General features: G+C 45.7%; 1 protein-coding gene across 2 annotated transcripts; it reads right to left on the minus strand.

Moving 5' to 3' along the window:
- Nucleotides 1-938: 938 nt before the first annotated feature.
- Nucleotides 939-13,677, minus strand: SMARCB1 (SWI/SNF related, matrix associated, actin dependent regulator of chromatin, subfamily b, member 1). 2 transcript variants are annotated; one of them, XM_050906634.1, is made up of 10 exons: nucleotides 13,494-13,676; nucleotides 11,860-11,971; nucleotides 11,155-11,184; nucleotides 9,708-9,837; nucleotides 8,969-9,106; nucleotides 8,166-8,293; nucleotides 7,439-7,605; nucleotides 6,803-6,993; nucleotides 2,271-2,402; nucleotides 939-1,311 (listed from the first exon to the last, which is right to left on the minus strand). In XM_050906634.1, exons 1-10 carry the CDS (start codon nucleotides 13,584-13,586, stop codon nucleotides 1,272-1,274), a joined length of 1,161 nt encoding a protein of 386 aa, XP_050762591.1. In that variant the 5' UTR covers nucleotides 13,587-13,676; the 3' UTR covers nucleotides 939-1,271. The 2 variants fall into 2 exon arrangements, with proteins under 2 accessions (XP_050762591.1, XP_050762592.1); XM_050906635.1 differs by lacking the exon at nucleotides 11,155-11,184 and having other exon boundaries at nucleotides 13,494-13,677.
- Nucleotides 13,678-13,828: the final 151 nt, after the last annotated feature.

The raw sequence follows: 13,828 nt of genomic DNA on the forward strand, positions 1-13,828 counted from the left end.
TCTGTTATTACTCAAGTTTAAACATGATAAATTAAGGCCAGAAAGTGTTTTTTGACTGTGCTAGCAGTGTGGGTGGATCAGCAAGGATCGTAAAAACCTATTGGCTTTATCATAAAGGCCTGAATATAACTGTCAGGCTGCCAGCAAAATCTGCCCTGCTTGCAACACTCATCAGCTCTGGCAGTGAATGGTAGGAACTCTATCAAAGAGCTCGGGTACCTCAACAGCAAGGTAGATTCTAATTAGTTTTTTAAGCAAGCTTGGATTTTTTTAATCTCACTTCAATGGATTTTCTGTTTTTAAACTCCCCAGGGAAAGACAGGTTGTTTCTAGGGTTGCAAAATCCTGACATTGCAGTGCTATTTAAGACACCCACTTTGCTGGTGCTCTGTGCACTGTAACTGGCAGCTATGTGTGCTGACAATGACCACAGCAAAGCCACTCGCTGAAGAGCGGCTGCAGTCTCAGTGATTGCAGGCTTCAACTTTTGTACCAGTTCAGAGACTTTTTTGTTTTCCAGATGCTGTCTTCACAGAAAAAAGGGTTCACCACACACCAGGTTGACATCTGACAGAAATGCATGTTAAGTTTGTGACTTCAGTTAAACTGTTCTACCCTTGTCAAATTAGCCAGCTGAACACCTCACTGAGTTCATTACAGACTGCACCAAGTGTGGTACAGACCAATTCTTTAGACAGTTGCTCGCTTCTTCTAGTTCTAAGTCTCATTCTCACTTCCCCTGCAGCAAAAGGTTTCCAGCTGTTTTATCTGTTGAAGTAAAGCACTCAGTTTCCACCATGCTTCAGGAAAACTGAAGGCATGTGGGTGTTCGGCATTATACCCAAAAGCATTAATATTAGGCCCTGGGACTGCTCAGTTACCAGAATAGCACAAAACATGGTGAAATTCGCTATTCATTCAGACTTACTGAACTCAGCCTAAGTAGTATGCATTCCTTTTATTTAAAAAGTTGTCCTAATAGTGCATGTTGCACCTATACAAAAGAATCTTTACACTGTCCACACACAGGTATATAAGGGCTCCAACAGCTGCCACAGGTCTCAGCGAGATCACGTGCTAACGCAGCGTTCTTGCTAGGTGGCATTTAGGTGGAGGGGGTGGGGGCAGAAGTCAGCAGTACTGGGAACTCTTGGCAAGTGGAATGTGTGTCCCCTTCAGGGACAGAAAGACCCCTGCCAATCCTAGATCCATTTGGGGAGAAGAGTAGGGATAAAGTCTGTAGGAAGAGCACCAGTGTCACAACAGGAAGATTACCAGGCTGGAGCAGTATTGGCCAAACGTCTCATGCGCCTAGGAGAGAGAGAAAGAGGTACAGTAAGTGCTGTGTTACAGTCATGTGAAATCTTATTAAACCCAACACTTTTGGGAAGGCTGCTGCAGCTTTGTGAACTCTGTAGACAGGTTTATTGCCTAGACAGACTTCCTTGGTCACCTGAGAGTGCCCCTGTTGAAAAGGCTAAGACACTATTCTCAGTAACAGCTTTTAGGGCACTTTTGCTCATTAACTTGGATTGAACCAATCGCTACTGAAAACTATTCAGCCAGCCATAGCCAAGAAGCAAAATAATTATGAATCTGTTAATCAGCAGTAAAAAAAAAAATCCTGGGATAGAGCTGAGCCAGCATATTTACTGTTCCCACAATGTATCTTTTGGAGACATTCTAGCAGTTCATTTATATCTGCCAGGAGCAATTTCACCAAGTAGGAGCAAGTGCTCTCAACTGCTTGTCAAACATCGCTTAGCGGGTCTCTGGTGGGCAGAGCTCCTCCTGGAATCACAACAGTACTCCCATGCTGGCAAACAGGTTGGCATCACTCAGGCTGGAGCTGGGAGCTTGCCCATTCCTACATCAAACAGCACTTTACCCTACATAAAAGGAAGCCTTGTGGCAGGATTCTAGGTAGCATGACAGTGCATGAAACTCCAGTATTTTTGATTAATGCCTTCCTATAGAAACAAATCCCCCTGCACAGCAGAGAGCCCAGGGAAAAGAAAAAAAAAAGGGGGGGGGGGGAAGAGAAGGAAAATTTGCTTCAAGCAGGAGACGGTTAAAGTAGAGATTTAAATGTTTGTGGAGCAAGGTGGTAACAGTTCAATATCCTGAAGCTAAAGGGATGAGAGTTTCTGTTGTGTGCAAGTCTGAAATCCTGCCAAGTGGCTCTCAGCAGAGAAAGACAAACATCAAAGCTTTTAACTTCCATCTTAGAGACAGGCCAGAAGGAGAACTGTCTGAACGAATGGCAGCACCTTGTATTTCTGTCCTGGTCTCTGATCTTCTTCTCCATCTCGGCATCTGTGAGGGTTTCCAGAAGAGGGCACCACTGGTCAGCATCCCCCGTGTTGCGAATAGCAATTTCCACAGTCGGCAAAGGGTTCTCACTGCATGGCAGGGCAGAAGACAACAAAGCAACATCCATCAGTGGTCCCAGAGCACTCCTCTGGGTTGCCAGCCCAGATGCAAGACACAAGGACAACAGAACATCATTTACAGTGTTTCAGGCTTAAGCATTCATTCTTAGCCCTGCTTAGTCCAGTCTGGGTCCCAGAAGCACATGAGGGGCTGATGGTTACAATCTTGTGGAGTCTGAAGTTTCTGGGAGACCAACTACGACCATCTCCCTTCACCACTGGAGAGGGGTTTGTCAAAGCAACTGTGGCTGATGCTGTTCTCTCCCGCAAAGGCCGTTACGTAACTGGCTGACAGCATTCAAACCCAATAACCACAGGCAAAGTGCATACCAGTTTATTAGTGCTGGGAGCACTTCTCCCAGAGCAGCAGCTGAGCAGGGACTGTTAATGGGGCTCTTTGTCTAGCTTTGCCATTCCACAACTCTGACTTCCTAGCTGTAGTTTGCCTAGCACACCTCTGACAGCTCTTCCCTGGCAAAAGTCTGGCTTTCTGGGAGCCCAGTAGGATGGGAGCCTGATAGTGGAACAAGCATTGTTCTCCCAGTTGCCATGGAAAGGGTAGTCTTTTAGGACCTGCTGTTGCAACCAGAGGCTGTGGCTACTCCATGCACAAGCAATGAAACACCAGGCTCTGTCCCAGATCACAAGATCTGCTCCTCAGAGATCTCTCTGCCCTGACCAGCTGTATTATCACATGCACAAAAATATTTACTGCTTCACTAGCCACTTTTCAGTAAAAGTCAACAGGAACTGACCAGGAGTAGCTTCCCAAATATTGACAGTGGAGCCAGAAGCCCAGCATAAATACAGAGGAGCCTCAGAATGTAAATGTTTGCTTTGAATTCTAGAAAGTGGCTCAGCCTGAGCTGCACAATGTGTGTGTGTGAGAGGAGCCCTCCGGCAGGTGTGCACACACATCCGGCCCCCTCCCCAGGGACATGCCTCTATGCACAGGATTTCAGCGCTCATGGGCAGCCCTCTCATTCCCCCAGGAACTCAAATGCTCATCGCCATGGGAACAGACAACGTCTGCATCAAAGCTATTAATCTAGAATAACAACTCTTCAAAGTAATGCTACAACGAAAAACTAATCCAGAGCCTTTGGTATCTGATCCTGGGAGGAAGCTTTAGTCAAATCTATTTCCAGTACTGCTGATGTCCACTAAGCAACACTCAAAACCAGGAATTTCATCTTAGCCCCAGATTGCTACACATTCCAGGCTAAATGCTAGATCTTAACTGGCTTTTTTGACTTGATAGCATGGTCTCTACCTCATTTACTATGCTTAACACTGAGCACCCACTAGAATTAAATGGGGGTTGGAAAGCCGGCCTCATGTGCATAACTTAATTGCAAGCCAACTCAGATACCACATTTCTTTAGCAAAGAATCAGAGATAAACTGAAAAAATTCTTCCCCATCTCCCAACCTCCAAAGTAAGACAGCTCCTCCTCCCCTGTTATTTTCTGATGAAGAGGACAGCACTGCTGGCAGAATGACTGAAATGCACTGTCAGCTGCAGGATTCCCAGCAGAGCAAGACACTCCCTCTGTTAGGGTCCGGGCCTCTGGCAGCAATGTCACGGGCGTGCCAACAGGGCAGGGAAACGTCTTCTTTTGGAAAAGATGACTCCTCAGGCACGTAGGTTTGGTGTGCGACAGAACCTGCGCCATCATTCAGGTCTCGAAGGCAAAACTCTGTCTATGAAGTGCTGTGTGCTGCCACTAGAAACACTCTGTACCAAGGCGGGAATCATCATAGCACACCATCCCCCTGAAAATCCCATAAACATCAGTTACCTGTCTGCTTCCAGTCCTGCCCCTTCCACTGGGCTTTCAGACTCTCCTTGTTTTGCACAGAGCAGGCCAGCTGGAAGAACTGCCCTGGCTTTCATCAACTAAGACAGTTTCCCCTCTCCCTCAGATGATTAAGAAGCACATGACTTCTCAAACCCCCAGTCCCTCAAGATATTAAGGTTCTTTTGATACATCTAAAGCAGACCCTCTCCTTACATCAGTGGAATGACTTTGGAGCAACCACCACTCCTGTGGTTTGGGAATTCAGGAACTAACCAACCGCAGAACCCAAATACCATTAATCACTGTAAGGTTTCAAAAGTACTCCTTTGCTAGAAGAAAAAAGGGAAGAGGAGGACATGTTTGTACTGTGACACAAAATGAGGTTTAAATTAGATGTTTTTTCCTCCCTGAACAGCTCATGTCTACGTACTTTGTTCTGTTGGGGTTCCCTTCCTAGTTTTTGATTCTCCCCCTTGCAATATTGCAACAGTCTAAAGAAGGCCCGAAATCTACCTGTTTGAACTACCCCTAAAAGGAAGCACTCTTTAGTAACCAGATACGTGTTTTTAGAGAGAATAACGTGAAGTTGGCATTAATATGATATATCTGAGAGAGCCTGGGCGGCACTGACCAAAAACTTTACTTGCTGCAAGTTACAGAGCCTGATAGGAAGCAAAGGGAGAAATGAACCCCCTTTGCAACAGTTAACATGTACACAAATTAATTTCTTAACTCAGATATCTGCAATACATGGAGAAGCACAGGAAGGACAACATTTAGTGTCCGCTAAATGTAGACAAAGCCTACCTCTGACACACCAAGTGACAAGAATTAGGAACACATGCCCTGTGGGTTGGGAGGCAGTATGCTAAAAAGTTGTCGAAGTAAATTAACTGGGAAGGTAAATAAATTGTGAGTAGAAAAGAGAGCTTCCTGGCCAGCATGGTGTGAACAGGGCCACCTCTCTACTTCAAGGAAGATATGAAGAAGAAAGCTCAAACTCCTGGAATGCTCGGGCAACAAGGAGTCCTACTAAACCTTATGGAAATGAACTCGCTCCCTGCCATAGCTAGCTTAAACTATAGACTAAAGTCTACTTCACACTGGCTCCAAGGACAGCATATACCAGCAGGGACACTTTCACTCTGCTACTGCAGGCCACAATGCAGACAGTGCTAGCTCACTTCTGTCATAGTTATAATACACTCAGCAGCAGGGAAGAAGAGGCAGTACTACAGGTATCAGATTCCCATCTACCACCCTCCAAGTTGCCATCATTTCTCAGGAACACACACCCACTGTTCTGTTGTTACAGTTGGATGTGGTCCCATGCTGGATCTGCAAATAGCAGTCAGCTGTCGTGGACGGAAAAGTAGAAGTCACCTCCGCACCTCTGTAAGGAGAAGGGACATCCATGGGATGGACGCACAATCTAACAGTTTCAGCAGAAGAGTTTAATTTCTATGTGGTAAAGAGTCCCTTTCCATTTTCTAATATGAACCACTCTGGGGATCATTTTAAAACCAAGTAGTTGCTGTGGAAGATTTTCAGGATAAAAATAAGCTCCAGAGGAAGCGGAGTGAGACCAGTAGAAGAGCAACTGGTCCAGAACACATCAGTGCCTGTTTTCCACAGAAGGTTGACCAGACAGGAAACCTTCGGATGGAAGAGGAGGAAGGAGCAGATCTCAAGGCAGCAGCCAGCTGCCCCACAGCCTCCAGCTCCTCCTTGCCTACCCCACACCAACTACTCATTGCCCTCTCCCTGAGGCAGGACAGGGCTTTTCCCTTTGCTGTGCAGGCAGGTCATCCTGCTTCCTTGAACTGACCTCTACAAAACTGGTGTCAACAGTACCGTTCCCTCACCTCTACAAATACATCATTTGCTGAACTCTCAAACTTCCTCAACTGTCACCATGACCTGAGGTCAGAAAACCTCACAGCACACATTAAGGGATACTTACAGCCTGCAGACTCAGCAACATGCCGAGGATAACATCAGTACAGTAACTGACCACAGAACACTGCACGGCACAACTGGAAACGATTACCATTAGGAGACAAGTTACAAAGCTGACTAATGAAATCTGACACTGCTGCATTCCAGCTGTGAGAAGGGCCTATGATCAAGTCAACTTTAACGTCAGCCAGGGTAGAGCACTACAGTTTCAATCAGTCTTAGTTCAAAACACCAAAGCTTGAGATAGTGGATGGCCCAAGTCAGGCAAAGCCAACAAAACAGAAATGTATCTGGGGCTCATCATTAGCATACTTTAGAAGAGGGGGACACAAGGTATTCAGTCACTGTTAATTACAACAGCCTTTCATTCGCAGCAAAAGCTGACATTTCATCAATATTTGGTCCTGAAATGTATTACACCCAACAGGAAAAGATACTTGAGCACAAGCACAAAAAATTGTAAGGAGGATAGAATGGGTGCAAGCCATAAGGACCAATTTCAAATGAAACTTTCTGCATCAGGTCAGCTGTTCTAAGATTCATTGATGCGAACACCCATGAAGTACAAACACACACCCACAGCCGTACTAGGAAGATGACAGGTCTGTACCTGAAGGCGTACGTCTTCTGATGCCAACTCAGCTGTCCCCGGATGCTGTAGGCGATAGTAGTGACAAACTCCCCGCCCAGGCCAAGCTCTGAGCATAGCTTCAAGGCAAACTTCTCTGGTGAATTCTCCTTCTCTGACATGTCCCACTCAAACTGGTCTACAAGGGAGATGTTCCCTACGTGGATGTTTAGCTGGAGACAAGGGAAGAAACAGGTCATTTGTTTCCATTCTTAAAATAGTTTGTCAAAGGTAATTTAACTGAGGAGGCAGAGGCTGGAGAACAGAAGCGGAGCAGTAACTCCTAGTTCACTGCATCTGCAGAGCTCCTTAACTGAATTCTTAATTCCAGTAGCATGAAGACAACTCAGCTTTGCTCACCAAGGTTCAGTTCTTCCAAAAGAACATGACAATGCTTTAACTGAACTATTGCATCACCTCAGGGGCTGGCACATGAATGTTTAATAATCTGCCACCTTGGTTCTGTTCTCAATACAAAGGACAGAATGCAATCTGGACGCAGGACTGGAATTAAGAGCTCCTTTGCTCCAAGGGAAGCCTTTGTACTCTTACTCCCCCATAACATAACCAGAGAAACCCAAATGGTTCAGCTCTCATTCTACTGCCTTCCTGTATTACCTTAATAATAACTCGTTGGTCTGACTGATCTTCTAGGATACTGTCAGTTGGGTACGACTCGATCTGTTGTCGGATGGCAGAGGCAATAGCAGGGACAAAGGTCAGAGGATTCAAATCCAGGTCATCACAGAGAATCTCAGAGAACATTTCTGGGGTCATTAGCTTTTCTGATACAGAACAAGAATGAACAGACACTGTTAACTTTCTTAGAAATCAATGTCTGCCACTTACAGAATGCACAAAATTAATCCCACAGCGTGACAAAGGGAATCCCAAACGCATCACCTTTTGCTTTTAAAAGGGTGTTTTGTATCAAGTTTGTAAGGATGTGCACACTGACACAGCCTTCTTTACTTGCTCCATGGAGACAACATAGCTATGGTCTAATAATCCACATACGTAGAGGAGCCATACACATTAACTGTTCTGTATTTAAGGCATCTCAGCTAACAGAATAGTCTCAGACCACTGAGCTGATGAACTGGGTCAGGAGAACAGACCAGTTAAACTCTTCAGATTACATGTGTCCAGGAATGACTGCAACCCATGGAAGCGGCAGAGCATCGACTAAGAGATGTGAGAGCTGAATACAGTCCAAAGTGGGAGAGCTTTAAAGCTCTGTGTATATGGGGCAAGGACATGCACACTCATGCTTGTTCTCTCTTCATATTTGGTGATGGATACAACTATATCTCTCCAGCCTCAGGAAACTCTGCTTCCTACATACCATTCATGTTCCATGTAAACGCATCTCTGAGTTTCTGCCCATCAATTTCCATATCAAGCCTGATTGGAACCAGAACCTCCGGCTGGGATGCATTCTCATGGATCACTGCTGGGTCATGGTCATCAAAGCTAATACGAAGAGCAACAACACAGTATATGCAACTAGCACATGACACATCTGGCATCCATAGAGGGAAGGCAATGTTTGTTGGAAGCAATCCCCACACTCCAACTCCCCCATCAGTCTTGAGACAGACTCCTCAATGCAAGCTTACAGGGCTATGGCAACCAATACCAGTTTATCACCTTTTATTACATCTATCATAATACATTCCTGCAAATAAAACAAGGAAGCTTTCCAGGATTACATTTATCTTCCTTTCCTCAACTTTTATAAAGGAAAATAAAAGTTAGTCGTGAGCCACAGCAGCATTTTGCATTGAATAAATTAGATCAAAGTTACTGGAATATGTCAGAGAGAGGCAGCCTGTCCTTCATAGAGAGGGTTTGCAGGCTCCTCAAATGACAACTGCTCAGCGAATCAGCAGGAAGTAGAGGGAACTCATCAGGAAAAGAATGAACCATTTTCCTGTCAAAAGGAAAGCCTCCTTTCTGACCCATGGCCGGCCGCTAAGGAAGAGTCTCAAGACATACAGTTTAACTAAGAACCTCCAAATTAGTGACTTGTAGGTCTTCTGTCAGTTAGAGATGAATCACAACATTTTATTAGCTCATCAGCACTACCCTGGCAGCACGTCATTTTGGTAACTGTTTCCACTTTTCGGAAGCAGGAAGCTGTCTTACCACAGAGGGAATGTTCTCTTCTTATCCCTGCCCATGCGATTTCTGTTAATTGTTGTTGAGCATGGCACTGCATCCAGGTGATGAGAGCTGTTGGGCAGGGTTGGCACCCACTGGTTGTTCCTCTTTGCCTTCTGTTCTCTGAAGAAGGAGACTGTATGTTAAACTGCAGACCCTGAGCACCACTGCTACTACTTAAGGAATGGTGTAATTTTAAACTTTAAGTCCTATTATGAGCTCCTGCTATTTTATTGTGGAACCCTCAACAATATTGTTCCACTGAGAACTCATGTTCCACACTAGCCTCTGGGAAGCCCATTCTCCAGCTCACAATTATTCATCAGATATGAATCCAGGTGCACCATTATAAATACGAGGTTCATATTTGGATTTTCTATCTATACTTTATAAAAGGACTGCTGAGAAATGTGAGGTCTCCAGAAGACAGTACGTGCAGAGATTGTGTTCTGCAAAACATCTGTTACAGCTGGAATGCAGTAATTGCAAAAAGAGCTGTATCATCAAACACTTATGTTTTTCTTCCTGTTTTACGTGGGCAGTAACCCAATCCTTACGCTCTGGAGATCTTCATTTGCCCAACACTGCAAACGACTGCTAGCACAGACTGGCAAACACCCCCCTGCACAAGGGCTGGGTTTACGCAATTTCTTGTGCTTCCTGCCCAAGCTGACATCTTCCAAGCAGCTCTGTTCTGATCTTGGCCCTCACCGACGCTGGTTACCTGAGGTAGGTAGGAGGCTCTGTGCTGATAGACACTGCCTTATACTTCTCATCATTTCCATCCAAGATCTCTTCCACTTCAGAGGCCTTTAACAGCGTCACGCTAGTGGCTAATGTTGTATAGCCATGATCTATTACCAGGAAAGATGCCAATAATTAACATGGAAAAAGTACTACATAGCAAAGTAGCATTAATAGGCTGCACAGTGAAAAGTCCTCCCTGACACTGCAGGAGGGACTAAAATAGGTTACCAAGTGGTACGAGCATGTGCCCCAAAAGTCCTTTGGGCTTCATTTGTCTTCTCGTAGACATTTAATTTTTGAGAAAGGTTTTGACATTGCATTTTGTACACATGGGATAAATGGAGATGACAAAACCTTCCACTGTCATTTCTGAGCTGCCAGAAGCCTCCACTCTCCCTCACACACCAGGACGCTCTGCTGCTCGGGTAGATTGCTTGCACTGGAGTGACCAAAAGCCCAGCCACAGTGCCTGCCACTCAAGAAATATAATCGGGTTTTGACATCCATCTAAACAGCAGGAATAAATGTGACTTTCTTGGGATCAGAGGTGGAATGTCTTAGTTAATACATGGCAATCCCCAACACAAAGCCTAGAGAAGAACTACAATTCAAAAGACAAAAGCAGTATGACACCTTGGAATGGTTGCATAGTGATAGAGCGAAGATTTGCAAGAGGCATCAGGATCTCTTTACCTTGTATAACTATCCTGTTCATACTCTATTAAAAACATCTTTCATTTGGACTAAGAGTCAAGACACATGGAGGGTTAGAATTACATGAGCTTCCCTCAGGTAGTACCACTGGATGAACCTCGGTCTTCCAGGGTGCAACTTATTTATAGACTGGTCATTTCTGTTATGATATTTACTTAAGATGGAAAGGAACGCTACAAAAACAAAATTTCAGAAAAAAAAAGTCCTTAAATCCTCATAATTATTAGATAAATTTTAAATCTAATGTGCTTTTCCTTAAGGAGAGGAAGAGAAAACCAATTCTTTCCTACTCTGAGTTGCCCTTTGCAATCACATGGTTTAGTTCTGCACACCTACATCTGCCAAAATGATGTAAAATCTCTTCCACAGCCTTCTGGGAGGAAAAGCCCAGGAAACAATAAATCCTCAGTGGACTTAAAGGTTGGAAATAGAGAGGCAATGATGAACAGAAAAGCTGGTAAGACTTGGGAATGGGAGAGAAACCTCAGGACAGCTCTTGCTGAATTAGCGAGACCATCTGCATTTGAGAGTCTCGCTAAGGTTCTGAGAAAGAAGAGTTAAGCATGTGATGAGGATGCACAATTAGGACGACCACAGGGAGAGATCAGAGGAAGAGGATTAGACATTAATATATATTGTAATAGCACCAAAGGTCACAGTGGAGATTCTTCCTCTAGCACAACTAAGAATAACATGCAGATAAGACTTACATCTTCTGGGACTGTGAGACCGCTGATTTTCTGTTTTTAAAAAAAAAAAAGAAAAGGAAGCAACAGGTCAGCAGGATACTTGGAGGAAGGAGATCTAAGTCCAGAATGAACCATTTATTTTTATTATGCTTTAGTATAAACAGTGTACAACAAGTCATATTGCTAAGCAATTTAACTGCTTGTTATTAGTCTCCCACCAAAAATAATACCGAGGCAGCTATATTCTCACTGTGGCAGTCACATCAGTAGCAACACACCACAACAAATTCTGGCAGGCATAAACATTCAGTCCCTGCAAGAAGCAAAGTTAAGCAAAGACACACATTTTCAATGGGGCATCCCTGCAACATTCCTGCCTATTTGACAAAAGAGACAAAAATGCCCCTCTGTCTGTAAAAGTCTTTTCTGGAATATAGTATTGATTTTGAGATGTGGCTTTTGTTTTGTGATGAATGCAGCCAACCCCAGGAAAGCCATGATGGATGTTTCCATTTTAGAACATTTTTGATCAGTTGATGTTTGTTGCGAGGCTGAACCAGGAGCTACCAGTGCCACCGCTGCAGATTGCTCCATCACTGGGGCAATCTGAAGTGATTTGCACAGTCCTTAAGGTGCACAAGCTTCTGAATCGCCAGAGACAGTTTTTCAAGACAAAACTTCAGATTTCAGATAAACATTACTGGGAATGTTTGCTCATCTTCTCACCATGTGAAGAGGCCACTATCTTCTTCCTTTCTTCCACTGTGGCTAGTCGCCTCCAGAGTGAGGGATACCTCTTGTACAGGGAACCCCGAAACATACGCAAGTAGTTCCCCACCTACAAGAAGAAAAGTGGAGACGTGGCCTGGTGTTCCGGTATGGCCTGGTATTCCATTTGAGAGATTTTTAGCAGAAGCTGAAACAAATTCAGCTCTTTGTAATGATAAGAGGAACCTCTTAAGGTGTTGGGTTTTTTTTTTTCATGATAGGCTGACTGCACTGGGTTTGGCATCGTACAGCATCGCAATTTTTGCCGGAATACAGAAAATTTATCAGCACTTATTTCAGTAGCCCAATAATACAAAATCTCCCATCCATTGACAATAATCCATTTAATAGAAAAAACCTCCATTCATTTTCATGTATTTTTGAACAACCTCATCTTTCTTAACTACAATTTCTGTTTCAATGCACAATGCTCAGTAGGAATTAAATCAAACCAGATACCCAGCTCTCCGACAGTTATCATTTTTACTTTGAATGTCTGTGCCATCTAGACATTGCTCGAATACAGCAAATGCCCAGAGACTTGTATTTTGTTTTAAATCCTTTGAACATGTAAATGTGATCGCTGCCAATAATACTCTTTCAAATTTACTGAACATCTATGAAGCAGTTCCATCCTTCCTGGCACAAGATCCTCACCTGTGCTGAAGGCTACAGCAGGACTTGCTGAACCACAGAACTACTTCTAGACTCTGAAATCAAATTTTTAGACTGGTAATACACTGGCAGGCTGCCACACAATAAGGTTTTTATTCCTTGTTTGACAAGACTCATTTTGATCTTAGCATCTATTTTCAGGTAATTTTTAATCGTATCTTTTGCTTTACAGTGCACATGAACAGACAAAAATTAATGGTAGATAAAAAAGACAACCCTTTTTCCCTTTCCATGTGTCTGGTATGGCAATCTCGCACATTAGCTGACTTACCATTCTTCTTTCAAACTTTACGTTTCATGTGAGAGCCCAAGGGGCCTTGAGCCCCTGCTCAACCTATACAGCTGGCAATTTAACTTATCCAATGTTTCCTTTTTTGCATCAAGGTGGGGTCTAAAACATTTTTTTTCCTGTTTCCAACTCTGATCACTTCCCTGGCTGATTCTGATGCTGTTACTATGCACAAAGGCCTAGGTGTGGGCTTAATCACCTCACAGCACGTGAAAACTCTGAACAAATGCGCTACAAATATTTGTAAGTAGAGTATCAGGGAGCGGGCCCTCAGGCTGCAATCAGGCGAGGATCCAGTCTCTTCATACTCGTGCGTGTCTCCAAGAGCCGCCCTTACCGGGAGCACTGGTCCCAGCACGGCTGAGGCTCTCGGGCAGAGCTCACCGTCCGGCCCGCAAGCAGAGCCCGGGCCCTCGCCGCCCCTGGCAGCGCCCCGCAAGCCGGGGGGCAGAGGGGACCCGCAGGGGCTGGAAGGCCGCTGCCCCCCATGACAGGGCGCCCCTCACCCCCTTCCCCACCCTGAGCCCAGCCCCCCCGACAGCTGCCGCAGCCCGGTCCGGCGCCCCGCTGCCCCCGCAGCCTCCCCCGGGCCCGGTTCCCGCCCGGGCCGTTGTGCGCGGGGCCGCACCTCGGAGCCGATCATGTAGAACTCGCCGTCCTCCTCCAGCTGGAACTTGACGGGCTTCTGCCCGAAGGTCTTGCTCAGCGCCATCATCATCATCGCGGCGGCGGGAGGGGGGCGGCGGGAGCGCCCGGCGTCCTGAGCTGGGGCCTGGGGGGCCGGCGGCGGCGGCAGCAGCGAGGGGAACGACGACGGGCAGCGCCGCGGCCTACTCCAGCCGCCGCTCCGCGCATGCGCCGCCGCGCCGCGCCCCGCCCTCCCTCGGTCCCGCCCGGCGCTCGCTGTGGGAGGGGCCCGCCTGAGGGGCGGCCTCCAGCGGGCGGGAGAGGCGGCGCGAGCAG

Source organism: Gymnogyps californianus, chromosome 16, assembly GCF_018139145.2.
Source record: "Gymnogyps californianus isolate 813 chromosome 16, ASM1813914v2, whole genome shotgun sequence".
Lineage (NCBI taxonomy): Eukaryota > Metazoa > Chordata > Aves > Accipitriformes > Cathartidae > Gymnogyps > Gymnogyps californianus.